Source organism: Mirounga angustirostris, unplaced genomic scaffold (assembly GCF_029215605.1).
Source record: "Mirounga angustirostris isolate CCGP_5_RB_7025 unplaced genomic scaffold, mMirAng1.0.hap1 SCAF_13, whole genome shotgun sequence".
In the NCBI taxonomy this organism is placed as follows: domain Eukaryota; kingdom Metazoa; phylum Chordata; class Mammalia; order Carnivora; family Phocidae; genus Mirounga; species Mirounga angustirostris.
Genome location: NW_026991721.1, coordinates 51,850,781 through 51,869,960, shown reverse-complemented (window position 1 = coordinate 51,869,960; position 19,180 = coordinate 51,850,781). Strand labels below are relative to the sequence as shown.

General features: G+C 37.7%; 1 protein-coding gene across 4 annotated transcripts in view; it reads right to left on the bottom strand.

Moving 5' to 3' along the window:
* INTS4 (integrator complex subunit 4) overlaps positions 1 to 19,180 on the bottom strand; it is a 110,466-nt gene that overhangs the window by 70,171 nt on the left and 21,115 nt on the right. For all 4 annotated transcript variants that reach the window (XM_064576869.1, XM_064576870.1, XM_064576871.1 and 1 more), the window contains exons 3-4: positions 18,355 to 18,472; positions 12,597 to 12,703 (exon numbers count right to left, since the gene is read on the bottom strand). In XM_064576869.1, the coding sequence (XP_064432939.1) occupies positions 12,597 to 12,703; positions 18,355 to 18,472 (225 nt within the window). The remainder of the gene's footprint in view (positions 1 to 12,596; positions 12,704 to 18,354; positions 18,473 to 19,180) is intronic.

Below are 19,180 nucleotides of genomic sequence, written 5' to 3'. Positions count from 1 at the left end.
TTTTTTAAAAGATTTTTTTTATTTATTTGACAGAGAGAGACACAGCAAGAGAGGGAACACAAGCAGGGGGAGTGGGAGAGGGAGAAGCAGGTTTCCCGTGGAGCAGGGAGCCCAATGTGGGGCTCGATCCCAGCACCCTGGGATCAGGACCTGAGGCGAAGGCAGACACTTAACGACTGAGCCACCCAGGCACCCCTCAAATAAATAATTTTTAAATAAATAAATAAAATCTTAAAAAAAAGAAAAATATTACATTATCCATAAGAACAAGTGTATTTTTAAGAACATAAAAAGAAAGAGGCAGCAATAATAGAACCACACCCAAACAGGTTCAGAGAATGCCTCAAGGAAGTGTAGGAAGCTTTGCAGACAAAGTGGGTTCCATAAATTGTTTCATCTCTTGTCTGAGAGGCAAAGTAGCATAGCTGAATGAACAGGGACTTAAGTCAGACAGACCTAGGTTTGATTGCTGGCCCTGCTACGTAGTATCTATGTGATCTTCACTAAACCCCACAAGTTTTTTGGGTTTTTTTTTTTTTAAGATTTTATTTATTTATTTGACAGAGAGAGAGCAGGAGAGCACAAGCAGTGGGAGCAGCAGAGGGAGAGGGAGAACCAGGCCCCCTGCCTAGCAGGGAGCCCGATGCGGGGCTCAATCCCAGCACGATCATGACCAAAGGCAGTCACTTAACCAACTGAGCCACGCAGGCGCCCCATAAACCCCACAAGTTTTTATAGAAACCCTTACTTTGTAAAAATAGGAATAATATCTCCTACCATGAAGTTTTGTGGTGAATATACTAAATGAACTCATTTAAGAATTACTGTATGGGAGCGCCTGGGTGGCTCAGTTGGTTAAGCATCCAAATCTTGATTTCAGCTCAGGTCATGATCTCAGGGTTGTGGGATCCAGCCCTGTGCTGGGCATGGAGTCTGCTTGGGATTCTCTCTCTCCCTCTCCCTCTGCCCCTCCCCCTGTGCCCTTGCACTCACTCACTTTCTCGCTCTCTCCCCCCACACCCCCCCAAAAAGAATTACTGTATGTGAAATTAGCTAATAGTGTCTGGGACATAATAGACATTCAGTAAGTACAAGTGCCTAGCATAGTGCCTAGCACTTAGCATGTACTTAAAAAAAAAAAACCTACTTAAAAAGAGGAGGGGGTGCCTGGGTGGCTCAGTCATTAAGCGCCTGCCTTCGGCTCAGGTCATGGTCCCAGGGTCCTGGGATTGAGCCCCGCATCAGGCTCCCTGCTCGGCAGGAAGCCTGCTTCTCCCTCTCCCACTCCCCCTGCTTGTGTTCCCTCTCTCGCTGTGTCTCTCTCAAATAAATAAATAAAATCTTTAAAAAAAAAAAAAAAAAAGAGAGAGAAGGAGAACAGGCAAGGAAAAGAAGACCAAGTGATGGCCAAAAAAAAAACAGAAAATGGAGAAGGGTCAGAGGTAAGAGTGGGCACCTGGATGAAATAGGTCTGCTGACCTAGAACACACAAGCATGAACTTGCTAGTGACGGATATCTGACAACAGGGCAGTCGGTCATGAAAGGTAGAGAGCACCTGTTACTGGCTCACACCAGAATGCTCCCAGAGAAGATTCCTAAATTAAGCAGGAACCTAGACTAGGTGAGAAGCTATGTCCCATGTGGATATGGGATGGGCAGGTAGGCTTACTCAGAGAAGAGAACAAAGGAAACCTGGGGAGAAAGCCACTATGCTGAGGGTGTGGTGCTCAGAAACAGAACCTCTCATTATAAAAATGGTTCCCTCAAACATTTTAGATCAGAGTTAATTCTTGCCTCCAAGTTATTTAGGCTGCAAAAATGTGAAACATACACTCATGTCCTCAAAATGTCTTATATATAAAGCTCAAAATTAACAATCAAATTAAGACAGTGAAACTGAGAAATTATGAGAAACTTTAGATATGAAGCTGACAATGACTCTGTCAGTTAATAAAGCAGGATTTTTTTAACAAACTATTTTAGTATGAAAACATCATTTCTCATAACTAAACTGTTGACTGACCCACCAGCCCCTGAAGGTTGCTTCCACTGTAACAAATACTTTATTTGATTTTCAAACAACAAACTGAAACCTTCCTGCTTCTATTAAGGTAACCAGGCAACACTGCTACATAACGAGCCTATTATACTGCACACTGAGCGTTAGGCCAAAGGACAGTGGAAGTCCAAATCACAGCCTCAGGGCAGCAGTTACACTTCTGCGATGTCCACCCCATATAGGTCGCTTCTTGCATCACGCCATCATCACCAATGGCTGCCTAGTGTGTCTGCTCTGCAGATGATGCTATTTTGGTGTTACACCCAGGCCACTAAAGGGACGTCATTTTCATATTAATGGAGTGAGTAAGCAAACCACATCCCCAATAATAAGAGCAGTCCGTGTCAAAAATAAGCTAAACCAACCAGTTTAAAGCTATTGCTATAGGGGAAAAAAAATCAATGTCTAAGTATATCAAGAAAATCTGGGAATGAAGTTCCTTAAGTAAGACAAAAATAACTTAATGACTCATTCAATTTCAATATGGGTTGTTTTCAAGCAGATAAAAATTCAGTGTACTTTGTATGCAAATGATTTTAACAGATACACTCTCCTAACAAACCATACATAATAGCTGAGTAGAATTTTCTAAATGTTAAAATGCTGTATGTCTTTTAAGAGTTTACTATACTTATGCCACAGAATTAAAGGAACAGAAAAGAAACAGAGAGACTGGATGAAAAGGGGAGATGGAGACAGACAAGAATTAAAAATAGGCTCTAAGAAAGCCTTACACAAAAAAATGACAAGAATATCTGTTCTACTGGAAAAATCTTCATAGAAAGGAAGGAAAGCAGAAGATCTCCAACTTCAGTTGTACAAATGCTATATATGAAAAGAATATTAATTTCCTAGCCAAATCTGTGAACCAAATCTTTTCAAATGAGGATTAGTTGTACAATGTACCTCAAAGGATTACTGACAGGATAAAATGAGATTAACTTTGAAGAGTTAAGAGTACTTGAAGGCATGACTTTCTTCCTACTGTGAAACAAAAAATATGGCAGATTCGTACCCTGTATTTGAAAGACATGTAAAGGAACAATCTGAACTTCAAACAATAATAATGATAGAAATGGATTATAATATATTAAACAAAATGAGAGACAGGAAAGAAGGGAGGGAGGGAAAGATTTATTTACAGTAGTATGTCAACTAATAAGGAATAAGAGTTAGAAAATCATGATTTTACAATGACCAGAGTATCAACTGACTCAGCAAAATTTATTAGTAGTCTCTAAAATAGTAAAAATTTGATGGGGAAGAGAATATTTACATTAACTCAAAATATCTCCCACAAATCACTTATTAATCATAGGAAGAATTGTAACTCTACAACAAAAGTCCTGGTAGTCATCACCTTAACCAATTATCAAAGTTAACAACATCAATAATGAGTCAAACCTCATCTGTGCCTTATAATATGATAAACTGAGAACAAATATTATTTATGTGGTATTCCTGCCAAAATATATAACCTGAATCTAAAGAGAGGAAATACAGATTATACAGACTGAACAGATAAACACAGATTAAAAGACATTCTGTAATAAATGGTCTATATTCTTAAAAAATGTCAAGGTCATGAAAGACAAAGACAGGCTGAGGGACCTTTCCAAATTATGAAGAGGGATGAAAACTAAATGCATTCTGTGACCCTGAACCAGAAAAGAAAAATTTATATGAAGGATAATATTGGGACAATCAGTAGAATGTGAATAAAGGTTGAGATTAGTATTAGTATTGTACCAAGTTAAATTTCCTGATTATCAGAATTGCATTGCGTTTATAAAAATTACATCCTTTTTTAAAGATGTATTTATTTATTTCAGAGAGAGAATGCGTGTGCATGCGGGGGTGGGGGGGAGCAGCGGGAACAGGTGCAGAGGAAGAGAATCTTAAGCAGGTTCACACCCAGCGTGGACCCCCACACAGGGCCAGATCACATTCTGAGCTAAAATCAAGAGTTGGATGCTTAACTGAATGAGCCACCCAGGTGCCCCCAAATTATATCCTTCTTAAGAAATACACTTAAGTATTTAAGTATTACTTTAGTGGAAAAAGGGCATTATGACTGCAATTTGTTGTTACAAGGTTCAGGAAAAAATAATACATATATACACAGTGATGATGATAAAGCAAATGTGGGAAAATGTTAACTATTAGTGAACCAGGAAGAAGGATATATGGAAATTCTTTACATCATCATTATTATTATTATTTTAAGTAGGCTCCATGCCCAGCATGGAGCCCAACACAGGGCTTGAACTCACAACCCTGAGATCAAGACCTCAGCTGAAATCAAGAGTCTATCACCCAAACCACTAAGCCACCCAGGCAGCTGTACATTACTTTACAATTTGGGGGGTAAGTTTGAAATTGCTGAGGTGTCTGGATTTTGTCCCAACCCAATACTTTCCCAGAATTCTCTTTCTCAGTGAAAGGCACCTAGCATCTTGCTAAGGACTGGGGGTGAGGGGAGAATGGGAAGTTACTCTTTAACTCATAAAGTTTCAGTTTTGCAAAGTGAAGAGATGGGTGAAGAATGATGGTGATGGTGGCATAATATACTTAATGCCACTGAACTGTACACTTTAAAATGATTACAATGGTAAATTTTATGTTATGTGTGTTTTTTAAATTTTAAAAAATTTATTCACTTTAAAAAAATTCATGTATTTTACCATAATTTAAAAAAAAATTTTTAAAGTTAAATATAGGTTTAATGGCCCTGCCATTTCATTCCCAGAATAAATAGACCCAAAACTGAACTGAAAACATTCTTCCAACCAAAACTTGTAAACAAATACTCAGAGCAGCATTATTCACAACAGCCAAAGAAACAACAGAAATGTTGAAAGATTCACCACAATTCAAATTCAAAGGGTGAATTCTTTATAATAACAGCTTTATTGAAATATAACTCACATACCACGCAATTCATCCAGTTAATGTACACAATTCAATGGTCTTTGGTATATTTATGTATGGGTACAATCATCATCACAGTTAATTTACAACATTTTCATCATTTCAAAGAGATGCCCTTTTGCTACCAACCACATATCCCTCTATTTATCCCAGCCCTAAGTACCTACCTACTAATCAACTTTCTGTCTCTGTTAGATTTACCCATTACGGAAATTTCATATAGACGGAATCATATATGTAAGTTTTTTGTAACTAGCTTCTTTCACTCGACATGTTTTCAAGATTCATCCAGCTGTAGTGTATATTAATATTTCATTCCTCTTTATGGTCAAAGAATATTCCACTGTATTTTGTTGATCCATTCATCAGTTGCTGAGATGGTCATCTCGGTTGTTTCCACCTTTTGAGTATTATGAATATTGCTGCTATAAACATTTATGTACAAATTTTGTGTGAATATGCTTCAGTTCTCTTGATAGATACCTACAAGTGGAATTGCTGGATCATATAGTAAGCCTGTATCTTTAATTTTTTGAGGAACTGCTGAACTATTTTGCAAAGCAGCTGAGGCATTTTACATTGCCACCGGAAATGGAGGAGCACTCCAATTACTCCAAATCCTCACCAAAACTTGGTATGGTTAAGCCTTTTTTAGTATAACCATCCAAAAGGTGTGAAACAGCATCTCACTGTGGTTTTGATTTGTATTTCCCTAATGACTGAAGATGCTGAGCATCGTTTTGTGTTTATTGGCTACTTGTATATCTTCTTTGGAGAAATGCCTATTAAGATCTTTTGCCCATTTTTAAATTGTTATCTGTATTTTTATTGTTAGGTTGTAAGAGATCTTTATATAGTCTAGACATTAAACATATAATTTGCCAGTATTTTTTTCCCATTCTGTGGACTGTCTTCACTTTCTTGATAGTGTCTTTCCAGTCATAATTCTTCAATTTTGATGAAATCCAATTTATCTATTTTTTCTTTTGTTCCTTGTGCTTTTGTAGTATCTAATAATCCACTGGCAAATCCATGGTCATGAAAATCTACAGCTATGTTTTCTTCTAAGAAGTTTATAGTTTTAGCTGACATATTTAGGTCTTTGATACATTTTGAGTTAATTTTTACATATGGTGTTAGTTAAGTTTCCAAATTCATTCTTTTGCAGGTGGATATCAAGTTGTCCCAGCACCACATGTTGAATAGACTGTTCTTTCTCCATTGAATGGTATTGGTATCCTTTCAAAAAATCAGTTGACCAAAGATACATGGGATTAATTTTGGGTTCTCAATTCTATTTCACTGATCTTTACAAGTACCTATTGATGCTTAGTTAAGTTTCGAAATCTGCTAGTGTACCTGTTACTGTGTTCTTCTTTTCCAAGACTGTTTTGGCTATCCTCGTTCCCTGTGAAAATCCATATAGTTTTCAAGTACAAGTTTTTTACTTCTTTTATTAAATGTATTAGCATTTTATTAGTTTTGACGCTATAATAAATGGATTTTCTTAATTTCATTTTCATATTGCTCACTGCAAATATAGAGAAATACAATTGATTTTTTAATACATTCATATTGTATCCTGCAACATTCCCGAACTTGTTTATTACTTCTAATAGTTTTTAAATGGATTCCTTAGAATTTTTTATATATAAGGTCATGTCATGTGAACAGACAGGGATAGTTTTACTTCTTCCTTCCCAGGACTGATGCCTTTTATTTCCTTTTCTTGCCTTGGCTAGACCCTCCAGCACAATGCAGAATAGACATAAGACACAAGAACATAGCTGTTTTGTTCCTGATCTTAGGTGGGGAAGGTATCCAATCTTTCACTATTAGTATGTTAGCTGTCAGTTTTTCAGACAGCCTTTATCAGGCTGAAGAGGTTCTATTCTACTCCCAGGCTTTTTTTTAAGTGTTTTTATAATGAAATTATATTGGATCTTGTCAAATGCTTTTTCTAAATCTACTCTAAGATGATCATGGAGTTTTGTCTTTTATTCTTTTTTTTTTTTATAAAGATTTTATTTATTTATTTGAGAGAGAGAATGAGAGAGAGAGCATGAGAGGGGTGAGGGTCAGAGGGAGAAGCAGACTCCCTGCCGAGCAGGGAGCCCGATGCGGGACTCGATCCTGGGACTCCAGGATCATGACCTGAGCCGAAGGCAGTTGCTTAACCAACTGAGCCACCCAGGCGCCCTCGTTCATTCTTTTTTTAATTTAGTTTCAGATGTTGAACCAATTTGCATTCCTGGAATGAATCCCATTTGGTTGTGGTGTATAATCCTATTTACAAATAGCAGAATTTGGCTTGCTAGTATTTTGTTAAGGATTTTTACATTCATATTCATAAAAAAACACTGGTCTAGAGTTTGCTTTTCATGTGAGGTCTTTGGTTTTGGTTTTAGGCTCATATTAACCTCATAGAATGAGCTGGAAGTGTTCACTCCTATTTTGGGGGAAAGTGAAAAACTGGTGTTCCTATCTAAATGTTTGATATAAAGCCATCTGAGGGTGAGCTTTTCTTTGTCAGTAGGTTTGTTTTTTTCATTACTAATTTAATTTCTTTAATTGTTATAGGTCTATTCAGATTGTCTATTTCTTCTTGAGTCAGTTTTGGTAGTCTCTTTATACAAATTTGTCCATTTCATCTAAGTTATCTATTTTATTAGCATATGATTATTCACAGTTTTCTTTTATAATCTTTATTTCTATCACATTGGTATTAATGTGCTCTATTTCTTTTCTGATTCTGGTAATTTTCTCTTTCTTTCCTGAGCAATATAACTAAAGGTTTGTCAATTTTGTAGATCTTTTCAAAGAACAAGCTTTTGGTTTCACTGACTTTTTCCTACTGTTTTTCTATTCTCTATTTCATTAATTTCCACTCTAATCTTTCTTTTTTAAGATTTTATTTATTTATTTGACAGAGAGAGAGAGCACAAGTAGGGGAAGCTGCAGGCAGAGGGAGAGGGAGAGGGAGAAGCAGGCTTCCCGCTGAGCAGGGAGCCCGATGTGGGGCTCAATCCCAGGACCCTGGGGTCATGACCCGAGCCGAAGGCAGCTGCTTAACCGACAGAGCCACCCAGGAGCCCCTCCATTCTAATCTTTCTCATTTCCCTCCATCTGCATGCTTTGTATTTAGTGCACTCTTCTTTTCCCAGTGTTTTAAGGTGGAAGGTTAGGTTACTGATTGAAATCTTTTGACTTTTTTTACCATAGGCATTTCGAGCTATAAATTTCCCTCTAAGCATGCTGTAGCTAAATCCCCCAAGTTTTCATTCATCTCCAAGTATTTTCTAATTTCTCTTTTGATTTCTTTTTTGACCCATTGGTGACATAGGAGTATGTTGTTTAATTTCCATACTTAGGGGTGCCTGGGTGGCTCAGTTGTTAAGCGTCTGCCTTCAGCTCAGGTCATGATCCCAGTGTCCTGGGATAGAGCCCCGCATCGGGCTCCCTGCTCAGCAGGAAGCCTGCTTCTCCCTCTTCCACTCTCCCTGCTTGTGTTCCCATTCTCGCTGTCAAATAAATAAAATCTTAAAAAAAAAAATTCCATTTTTAGGGGTTTCCCAAATTTCTTTCTGTTACTGATTTCTAATTTCATTCCACTGTGATTAGAGAACATACTTTGTATTATTTCTACCGAAAAGGTGAATGCTATTGTATGTGAATCTTATCTCAAAACATATTGTATGACAAAATCACAGACAAAATGGCATTAGGCAATATAAATACTAACTGTAGCTATGCATCATGGTCTTTACTTACTTGAGTCTGCAAAAGCTTTTGACAGATCTACCATTTTCAAATGGTTCAAATTTTTACTCCGTTATAAGTCTCTACAAACAGTGAAGAAACATACAAAACCCCACATGTGAAACTAGCAAAGAATATGAAAAGTTTATTCTGAAGAGAGGAAATAGAAATGAAACACAAATATGAAGCTTCACTAGTAATCTTTTAAAAAGGAAATTTTAAAAATAATAATTAAAAAATAAAAGGAAATTTTTTTTTAAGATTTTATTTATTTGTCAGAAGCAGTCTCCCTGCATAGCAAGGAGCCCAATGCAGGACTCGATCCCAGTACCCCAGGATCATAACCTGAGCCAAAGGCAGCCGCTTAACTGACTGAGCCACTCAGGCATCCCAAAAAGGAAATTTAAAGAAAAAACATTTTCCTCCTACCAGATTAATGGGTTTGTCTTCTGTTTTAAAACATTAATACCCATGCCTCCTTTGTCATGTCATAGATTAAATGACCAGATAAGTGTGGGTTTATCTCTGGGCTTTCTATTCTATTCCATTGATCTAGGTATCTATTTTGTGCCAGTACCATACTGTTTTGATTATTACAGCTTTGTAGTATATCTTGAAATCTGAAATTGTGTCACCTCCAGCTTTGTTCTTTCTTTCTTAAGATTCCTTTGGCTATTCAGGCTCTTCTGTGGTTCCATACAAATTTCAGTATTATTTGCTCTGTGAAAATGCTATTGGTATTGTAACAGGGACTGCATCAAATCTGTAGATCGTTTTGGGTAATATGGACACACTGTGGAATATACTATGGGGAAATTATCTTCAATGCATGGTGTTGGGAAGACTGGACAGTTACGTCTAAGAGATTGAAACTGGACCACTTTCTAACACCATACACAAAAAGAAACTCAAAATGGATTAAAGACCTAAATGAGACCTGAAATGACAAAAATCCCAAAACAGAACATAGGCAGTAATTTCTCTGACATGGTCCATAGCAACATCTTTCCAGATATGTCTCCTAAGGCAAGGGAAACAAAAGCAAAAATAAACTACTAGGACTACATCAAAAGGAAAAGCTTTTGCACAGCAAAAGAAACCATCAAACAAAATGGAAACCTATTAAATGGGAGAAGGTATTTGTAAATGATATATCTAATAAGGGGTTAATATCCAGAATATATAAAGAACTTGTACAACTCAACATCAAAAAACAATCCAATTAAAAAATGGACAGAGGTGGGGTGCCTAGCTGGCTTAGTTAAGCATCTGCCTTCGGCTCAGGTCATGATCCCAGGGTCCTGGGATCAAGCCCCATATCAGACTCCCAGGTTAGCAGGGAGTCTGCTTCTCCCTCTCCCTCTGCCCCTGCCCCCTGCTCGTGTGCTCTCTGTCTCTCAAATAAATAAAATCTTAAAAAAAACCATACTGGACAGAGGACATGAATAGACATTTTTCCAAAGAAGATATACAGATGCCCAAAAGATACATGAAAAGATGCTCCACATCACTAGTCATCAGGGAAATGCACATCAAAACCACAACGAGGTATCACCTTACACCTATTGGAATGGTTAAAATTAAAAAGACAAGAAATACCAAGTGTTGATAAGGATATGGATCATACATTGTTGGTGAGAATTTAAATTGGTACAATCACTGTAAAAACAGTATGGAGGTTCCTCAAAAAATTAAAAACAGAAATACCATACAATACCCAAAGAAAATGAAAATATTAATTCAAAAAGACATATGCTTCACTATGTTTACTGTAGCATTGTTTCCAATAGCCAAGATATGGAAGCAACTTAAGTGTCCACCAACAGATGAGTGGATAACGAAGACAGTGTGTCTGAGTACCTGTATGCATGGGCATGCACACACACACACACACAACACACACACACACACGAATACTATGCAGCCATAAAAAGGATGAGACATGCCATTTACCACAATATGGATGGACCTAGAGGGTATTACGCTAAGTGAAATAAGTCAGACCGAGAAGGACAAATACCGTATGATTTCACTTACACATGGAATCTAAAAAAAAACAAAACAAAACCATAAACAAACAAGCAAAAAGCAGAATCAGACCTATAAATACAGAGAACAAACAGTTGGCTGCCAGAAGGCAAGGGTTGGAGGAACTGGGCAAAATGGATGAAGGGGAATGGGAAAAAACAAAACAAAACAAAACAAAACAGTAATATCCAATGCTAGAGAGATACAGTGAAATTAGGCACTCTCATACACTGCTGGTGGTCATACAAACTGCAACACTCCGGGAACCAATTTGACAAGAAGTATCAAGAGGCTTAAAAAAAAACCCTAAATGCTTTCAACTAGTAATTCTACTATGTTTAGGAAATAAACCTAAATGCAGAAAATATTTTGGACAATATTTACTGCAGTATTATTCACAATTTAAAAAGTGGTTATAATATAAATGTCCAATAATAGGAGAATGCTTAGGTAAACTATAGTTTAATTATTGAGCAAAATATCATGTACCCATTGAAACTGTCTACAAAATATTTACAATATAAAATACTTCTGTTATAATGTCAGTGAAAAAGCAAAATCTTAAAAAAAAAAAAAAAAGGGTGGGGCACCTGGGTGGCTCAGTCGTTAAGCGTCTGCCTTCAGCTCAGGTCATGATCCCAGGGTCCTGGGATCGAGCCCCGCATCGGGCTCCCTGCTCAGCAGGAAGCCTGCTTCTTGCTCTCCCACTCCCCCTGCTTGTGTTCCCTCTCTCGCTGTCTCTCTCTCTCTCTGTGTCAAATAAATAAATAAAATCTTAAAAAAAAAAAACAAAAAAAACAGCAAACTGAAGAAACTGTTACCTCAAGCATTAACAATCCACTTCATAGGACACTTTTCTCACAAGCACAACCTCACAGACATGTTATTCTCTTACATGGCATATCCATATATATATATATTACTTACTCTCTCAAACATACAATCCCTAGTTTTTTCCACTTAGGCTTTTAATATCATACTTGTCAAAGTGTTTGGGTTTGTTTGTTGTTATTGTTTATTAAGATAAATGATACACTCTTTTTCCTGGGGCTCAGACATAGTTTTCTACTTCCATAAATATAATATTCTTCCACAGTTCAAACACATTTGTCTTCTTACATTCTCAAAATAAATTCGTCAGAAAGATTAAAAGTAAAACCAATTGTACAAGGTTTAGAAGCTGTTATGTACAAAAGGCAGCTAATTAAAAGCTGCAAATTAAATCAAAAGGCACAACTAATATACATGTATTTCTTTTAGTTAGAAAAAAAACTAAAAAAATCTTCCCAAACACTTGTTTCTTTGTAGTTGGTCTGTTTATTGAGGCAATAAAGCATAACAAAAAAGAACATGGGCTTTAGAATCAGAGAAACTAGAGTTTATACCCTGGTTCTGCAACTTCCTAGCTGTGAAAGATTGAGCAAGTTAAACTCCCTAAACCGCAACAGCCACCTTTGTAAAACAGGGATAAGAGTACTCACCTAAAGGACTACAGAGAACACATGAAAAGCTGGATACAAACTACCCTAATAAGCAGAGTGCATGTATTAAGCACAGTATACATGGCAGCTTTATAATAATTTTCATTTCTTTTGGGAGGATGAGGAAGTTCACTTACTCAAGTTACTCAGCTTTATACCTAATCCAACATCAAGAAACAAAAGAATGGCAGCTCTTAAAACCATTAAACATCCTTGGTAATTCTTAGTTACAGATTCGGGATGGAGCTAAGCAGATCTTACAGCTCATACTACATTTTCAGGCAATGCAAACTATTCAAAAAAGATGCAACCCTGTATCTAACCATCATGCTCTTACCTTGCAGGCTACATCAACTAATCGCATCTGGATAGCTTGATTCTCTGGGAGTTTAGTGCCAATTGCAAGCAAAGTGTCCAACAGTTGAGCTAGGACTTGATGAGACTCTAGAAAGGAAGATGAAAAGTTGGGTTGGAGAATTTCAAAAGGAGATCACTAGAGAAACTAAATTTACTTGGGTAAAAAATGTACATTTTTGTTAGCTAGGTTCCTCTATTCAATCCTTGAATCCCCCTCAACCAAAAGCTAAGTTCCTAAAAGGATCATGTCTAAAACTTTGAATCTGGGGCTCCTGGGTGGCTCAGTCAGTTAAGCGTCTTACTTTGGCTCAGGTCATGATCTCAGGGTCCTGGGACTGAGACCCCCACATTGGGCTCCCTGCTCAGTGGGGAGTCTGCTTCTCCCTCTCTCTTCCCTTCTGCCCCTCTCCCTGCTTGTGCTCTCTGTCTCTCACATAAATAAAATCTTTAAAAAAATAAAAGAATAAAACATGAATCCTCCATAAGATTGGGCACAGTACTCCAAAACTGTTTAGTGCTTGATTAATTCAAGGGCTTTTCACAGCTTTCCAGATAAAATCCAAATTCCTTAGCAGGGCATTACACACATACATACCAGTCCCTCCATGAGGTCTAGCTCTGCCTACCTTTCTAGCCTCATCTCTTTAAGTCTCCTCTAGCACCCTTTTTTCCAATTACTTATGATTTCATGTCCCCCTATCTTTGCTCAGGCTAACCTCCCTAGAATTCCTCCACCCATACCCAGCTCCATTCTCAATCCCACTCCCCAGGAAGCACCTACTAATCTTGTAGTGTCACCTGCTTTACAAAACTTTTCCTTCTTCCCCAACAAGAATTGACTATTTCCTCCTTTGTGCTTCCACTGCACCTTATACACTCTAACATTTTACTATACTTATTTTCATATCAGACTAAACCAAGAGACTGAAAGATCCCTGAGGGCAATGATTGTGTCTTATTCACCTTTGTATTCTCTCAATCCAGCACCACTCATTATATGTTCAATGAAGGTTTAGTAAGTGGGCAAAGAGCCAAATCCAAATAAATCAATACCAATCAGCCAGATTCTCTTCTTTGTCTAAATTCTCTTTTTTGTTCCAAATATGATTCTTTTAATGCTGGCTGTATAAAAGAGGATTTTAGATGGCATTCAGATAATCATTTTTACATTAATAATTATGTTTTAAGGTACATAATGAAAACTGCAGTTACTATCTATTGATGTCACATGACACTAACTCTCTTTTACCCATCAAGATAGTCTCTTTAAATTAACTAAAAAAAAATTTTGTCCACTTAAGAAAAATATTAAGTAAACCATAGTACAGATGTAAAACAAATATGTCAAAAATGGTGTACATAACATATAAAATGGCTAAAGCTCAGAAAACACCGGTGGGGCACTTGGCTGGCTCAGTCGGCAGAACATGCAACTCTTGATCTCAGGGTTGTGAGTTCAAGCCCACATTGGGTGTAGAGATTACTTAAAAATAAGATCTAAAAAAAAGAAAGAAAAGAAAAGAAAAGAAGACACTGGCTACATAATCTCTTAGTAAAACTTCTAGTTAAATATAATAGATTGAACACATCTTTTATTATTCTTTCCTAAAATTTCATTAGTAAAAGAGTAAAGAAATTAAAAAGGTATAAACCTAAAAACACCAAAAAAAACCCAAGAAAAACAAAAAACCAAAACAAACCCAGAGAAATAAAGGTAAGTACTTAAGAAAGGCAAATTTTTCAGAGATGAAAAACATTATAGATTAAAAAAAAGCTTTGGCAAAATGGAGAAATCTAATAGTAAATACCTACTGAGGAGGATACCCCTACAAAGCAAATGAATTCTAGCCATAACACCCTAAAAAGATTCAGGAATTGGGAGATTTAAAGCAACAACAACAAAAAGCAAAAATCAGGGATAAGGCAGGGATTTATCTGAGGTCTCTGTAAGAAGCAGTTGGAACTCTGCCTCCCGCCCTGTACTACACAGCATAGTGGCCACTGAAATAGGAAGTATATTCTATATAGAAATTAGACTAGAAAGTTCCCAATTTGGGGGATACCAGGTGAGGACTGGGAAGAAGACGAGATTAAGAGATAGTAACATACTGATAAATGAGACACTTCCCCCCCTCTCCCTAGCCCCCTTCAGCAGCTTTGACTCCAAAAAACACTGCAGTCAGGCATCCGTCTTCCTAGCAGGAGATTTATGGACTCCAAAATGGAAAAACTGATGGGCCCCACAGAAAAACATGGAAGACACTAACATTTGAAAGTCCTCCAAAGTGGGGCACCTGGGTGGCTCAGTCGTTAAGCGTCTGCCTTCAGCTCAGGTCATGATCCCGGGGTCCTGGGATTGAGCCTGGCATCGGGCTCCCTGCTCGGCGGGAAGCCTGCTTCTCCCTGTCCTGCTCCCCCTGCTTGTGTTCCCTCTCTCGCTGTGTCTCTCTCCGTCAAATAAATAAATAAAATCTTTAAAAAAAAAAAGTCCTCCAAAGAGGTTCATCCTAGTACAGAGGCTACCAACTGACAAGCCCTGTCCCTTCACACAGAACTACCCATCAGTCTTTTAGTTCCTCGTCCTCATCTTAAATTTAAATGCAAAACCGAAGATCATCAAGAAGTCTCCAATTCGAAAGAGGTCACAAGGAGAAAAGGTACTTCGAGAACACAGAAGAAATATGAAGAAATCTCCAACACTACCACCCTTTATTTGTACAAAATAATTCTACATAACAACCATGAAAAGTTAGCTAAACCTTTTTTTTTTTTTAAGATTTTATTTATTTGAAAAAGACAGAGAGAGCAGGGGCAGGGGAGGGGGGTTGGGCAGAGGGAGAAGCAGACTCCCCCCTTAGCAGGGAGCCCAATGCAGGGCTTGATCCCAGGACCCTGAGATCATGACCCAAGCTGAAGGCAGATGCCCAACCAACTGAGCCACCCAGGTGCCCCGTTAGCTAAGCTGTTCTAAGCTTAACTCTTGCTTCTAATAAATCACAAATCTATCTAAACCTTAAGCCCTAGTCTCTCTCCTGAGTTCCAGACCTATATTACAACTACAGGTTGGATGGACATCTCCACGTGGATCATAAATAAATTCTCAACATCTCTCCTCTAAATGATGTAGTTCATCAAACCAAATTCCTCAGAGCCACCAACTTATCTTTCTAAAACTAGACTTGAATATTCCATGCCCTTGCTCAAAAAAACTTCACATGGTTCCCAGTGCCTACAAAATAACATTCAAAATTGCTCAGCACTCAAGACTACCTACCCTTTGGCTTCAAAACACTTTACAAGTTTTTCCTCCTAAAGCCCCTCACTCCCTGATGATCTCTCATGAAACAATTCAGTTTTTCAAATCTCTTATACTTAGCCAGTTCTCTAGCTTTTATCATAATGTTCCTACTTGTTGGCACTACTCCTCCCATCTCTGCCTTTCCAAATGTAACTCTTCACTAAGCCTTTCTAGACCCCACCAGTCAGCACTTACCTCACCCTCTCTTCTGTCTGATTATACCTCCTCTACAACAAGCTGTGTGTTTTCATTGCTGGTGTGATATGTACTAGAGAAGCAGAGATACCTGACACCTAGTCCAGTGCTTGCTAAGGAATTGTGGAACTCCTACATCTGATGAACTGAAATGAAGGACTTCTGGTCCACAGGGTGGCCCACACTGCTGGATTTTGAAAGTGAACACTAGACTGATAAATAAAAGACTCCTAATTCTAGTCTGTGCTTTATTCTAAGCCACAAATACAGGGTGACTTTAGCAGTCACTTTTCGTCCCTGAAGTTCATGTTCCTCGGCAATGAAATAAAGGGCTTAAACTAGATGATCTTTATGGTCCCTTCCAGTTCCATCTTCTACTCTGAATCTAGGTGGTCAGGAACTGGAAACCAGGAGGAGACCTAGATTAAATCTCTCAGAGACAATTAAGTAAGAAACATTAGAATAGGGGTGCCTGGATGGTTCAGCCGGTTGAGCATCTGATTCTTGGTTTTGACTCAGGTTATGATCTCTGCGTCATGAGATAGAGGGACCGTCTCTGAGTTCCCTGGCCCTTTATTACTCCACTCAGCGTGGAGTCTGCTCAAGATTCTTTCCCTCTTCCTATGCCCGTCCACTCGTACTCATGCACACTCGCGCACTCTCTCTCTCTCCATAAAATAAATAAATAGGGGCAACTGGGTAGCTCAGTCGGTTAAGCATCCAACTCTTGGTTTCGGCTCAGGTCGTGATCTCATGGGTGTGGGACTGAGTCCCGCATCAGGCTCCACACTTAGCATGAAGTCTGCTTAGGATTCTCTCTCTCTCTCTCTCCCTCTGCCCCTCCCGCTTGTGCTCTCTCTCTCTGAAATAAATAAATAAATCTTTAAATAAATCTTTAAATAAATAAATAATTTTTAAAGAAAAGAAACCTTAGAATATTTAACAAAAAGCAAAACAGCTATTTCCACGTATACTGCATTTTTTTTTTTTTAAAGATTTTATTTATTTATTTGACAGAGAGAGACACAGTGAGAGAGGGAACACAAGCAGGGGGAGTGGGAGAGAGAGAAGCAGGCTTCCCACCAAGCAGGGAGCCTGATGCGGGGCTCGATCCCAGGACCCCGGGATCCTGACCTGAGCCAAAGGCAGACGCTTAACGACTGAGCCACCCAGGTGCCCTATACTGCATAATTTGAGTCTCTTTCTTTTTTAAGGTTAGGATGAGGTTTGCATCCAAATTAACTCTCTTATAATGTTTCTATCTTAGAGATAAAGTGTTTCAGTTAAACCATGGTCTATAAGAAAGAGCACAGCACTAAGTTCTCAGTTCTGCTACTCCTTAGCTAAATGAACTGACTTCCACTCACTTCATCTCTCTGGGACTAAGTTTCTATCATCTGCAAAATGAAGGAATTAGACAAGATGATCCCTATAAGGCCATTTATAGCTGGATGAGTCTATGGCTCTATGAAATCCCCAATCTTAAAAGTGTGAAATTCTTGCAGGTATATAGCTAGCTTCTATAAGAACTGTCCATGGAAAGAAAGGATACTTTTGTACTAAGGCAATGTAATTGTTTTGGTGCTTTTAAAAGAAATGGATTTATTTTTTTGCCACTATCTACAAGAGCAAAAAGTTAGAAACATGCTACTGTATCGGTTGGTATTTAATGTATTATCAACACCTCAAATATTATGAAGGTGATACAGAAACATGGAAAATATTATGAAGATGATATAGAAACATGGAAAAAATTTATGTAATGTTGAGTACAGTAAAACACAAATAGTACATTCACTGTAAGTACAACCATACAAAATGTATACAAGTAAAAGGCAATATGTAAAACCTTGTTTTATGGAAATAGAAGAGTATTTTTAAAAATTTTTCTTTATTGTCATTAATCTCTTACATTTATAAACTGTTGTCCAATATTTAAAGTCATATTTATTTAAATAAGTATACCCCAAGATGAAATAAAACTATTCTCTGAAACTATAATCAAAATTATATTTTCAGAAAACAGCAACAAAGGGTTTTTATTTAATTTTAAAATAAATATTAAAGCAAGCAAGGCACCAACTCTGTATTTTATCTTTAATGTAAATATATGTACATGTTTTATTGAATCATCCTCAAATTCTTTTTCAATAACAACCAACACAAGGAAGTTTTGTCCTAAATTCTATATAGATGGAACTAAAGATTTCTGCTCTGATTATATAGCTTTTAAATTACAACTTACTTTCATTCTGTAGGATGTTAATGGCATCATCCATAATGCAGTCTGGTGAAAATCCAGCAGTCTTTGATAATAAACCCAACAATGATGCAATTTTCAGTCTCACAGATGGATCATTCTCCTGGAACAAAAGAAGCTGTTGTTACCTTGATGCTCTAGTCTCAGCTAACCAACAAACAGGAACACGGGAAACTAACATCTCAAAAGTGATTCAATGATCCAAGTTTTCTAAGGTTTTATTTCTGAGAAATTAATCTTATAAAGTTCAGGGGAAAGAGATTTTGTTGATCAGTATATTACACCTAAATACTGCAAAGTGAATGGTAATTTTTCTATGCCTTCCTGATACCATTACCTTCTTTTTTTTTTTTTAAGATTTATTTATTTATTTGAGAGAGAGAGAAAGTAAGCAAGAGAGAGCACAAGCTGGGGAGGAGGCAGAGGGACAGGGAGAAGCAGACTCCCCACTGAGCAGGGAGCCCGATGCGGGACTCCATCCCAGGACCCTGAGATCATGACCCAAGCTGAAGGCAGAGATAAATTAACCAAATGCAATGTGTGAATTTTTCTTCGAACAAACAAACCACGCAAAGTCTTTTAGAAAATCAATGAGGGGCGCCTGGGTGGCTCTGTTGGTTAAGTGCCTGACTCCTGATTTCGGCTCAAGTCATGATCTCAGAGCCCCATGTAGGGCTCCCCGCTGAGTGCAGAGTCTGCTTGAGCATTTTCTCTCTCCCTCTCCCTCTGCCCCTTCCCCATGCTCATGCACACGTGTGTACACACACGCTCTCTCTCTCAAAATAAATAAATCTTAAAAAAAAAAGACAAT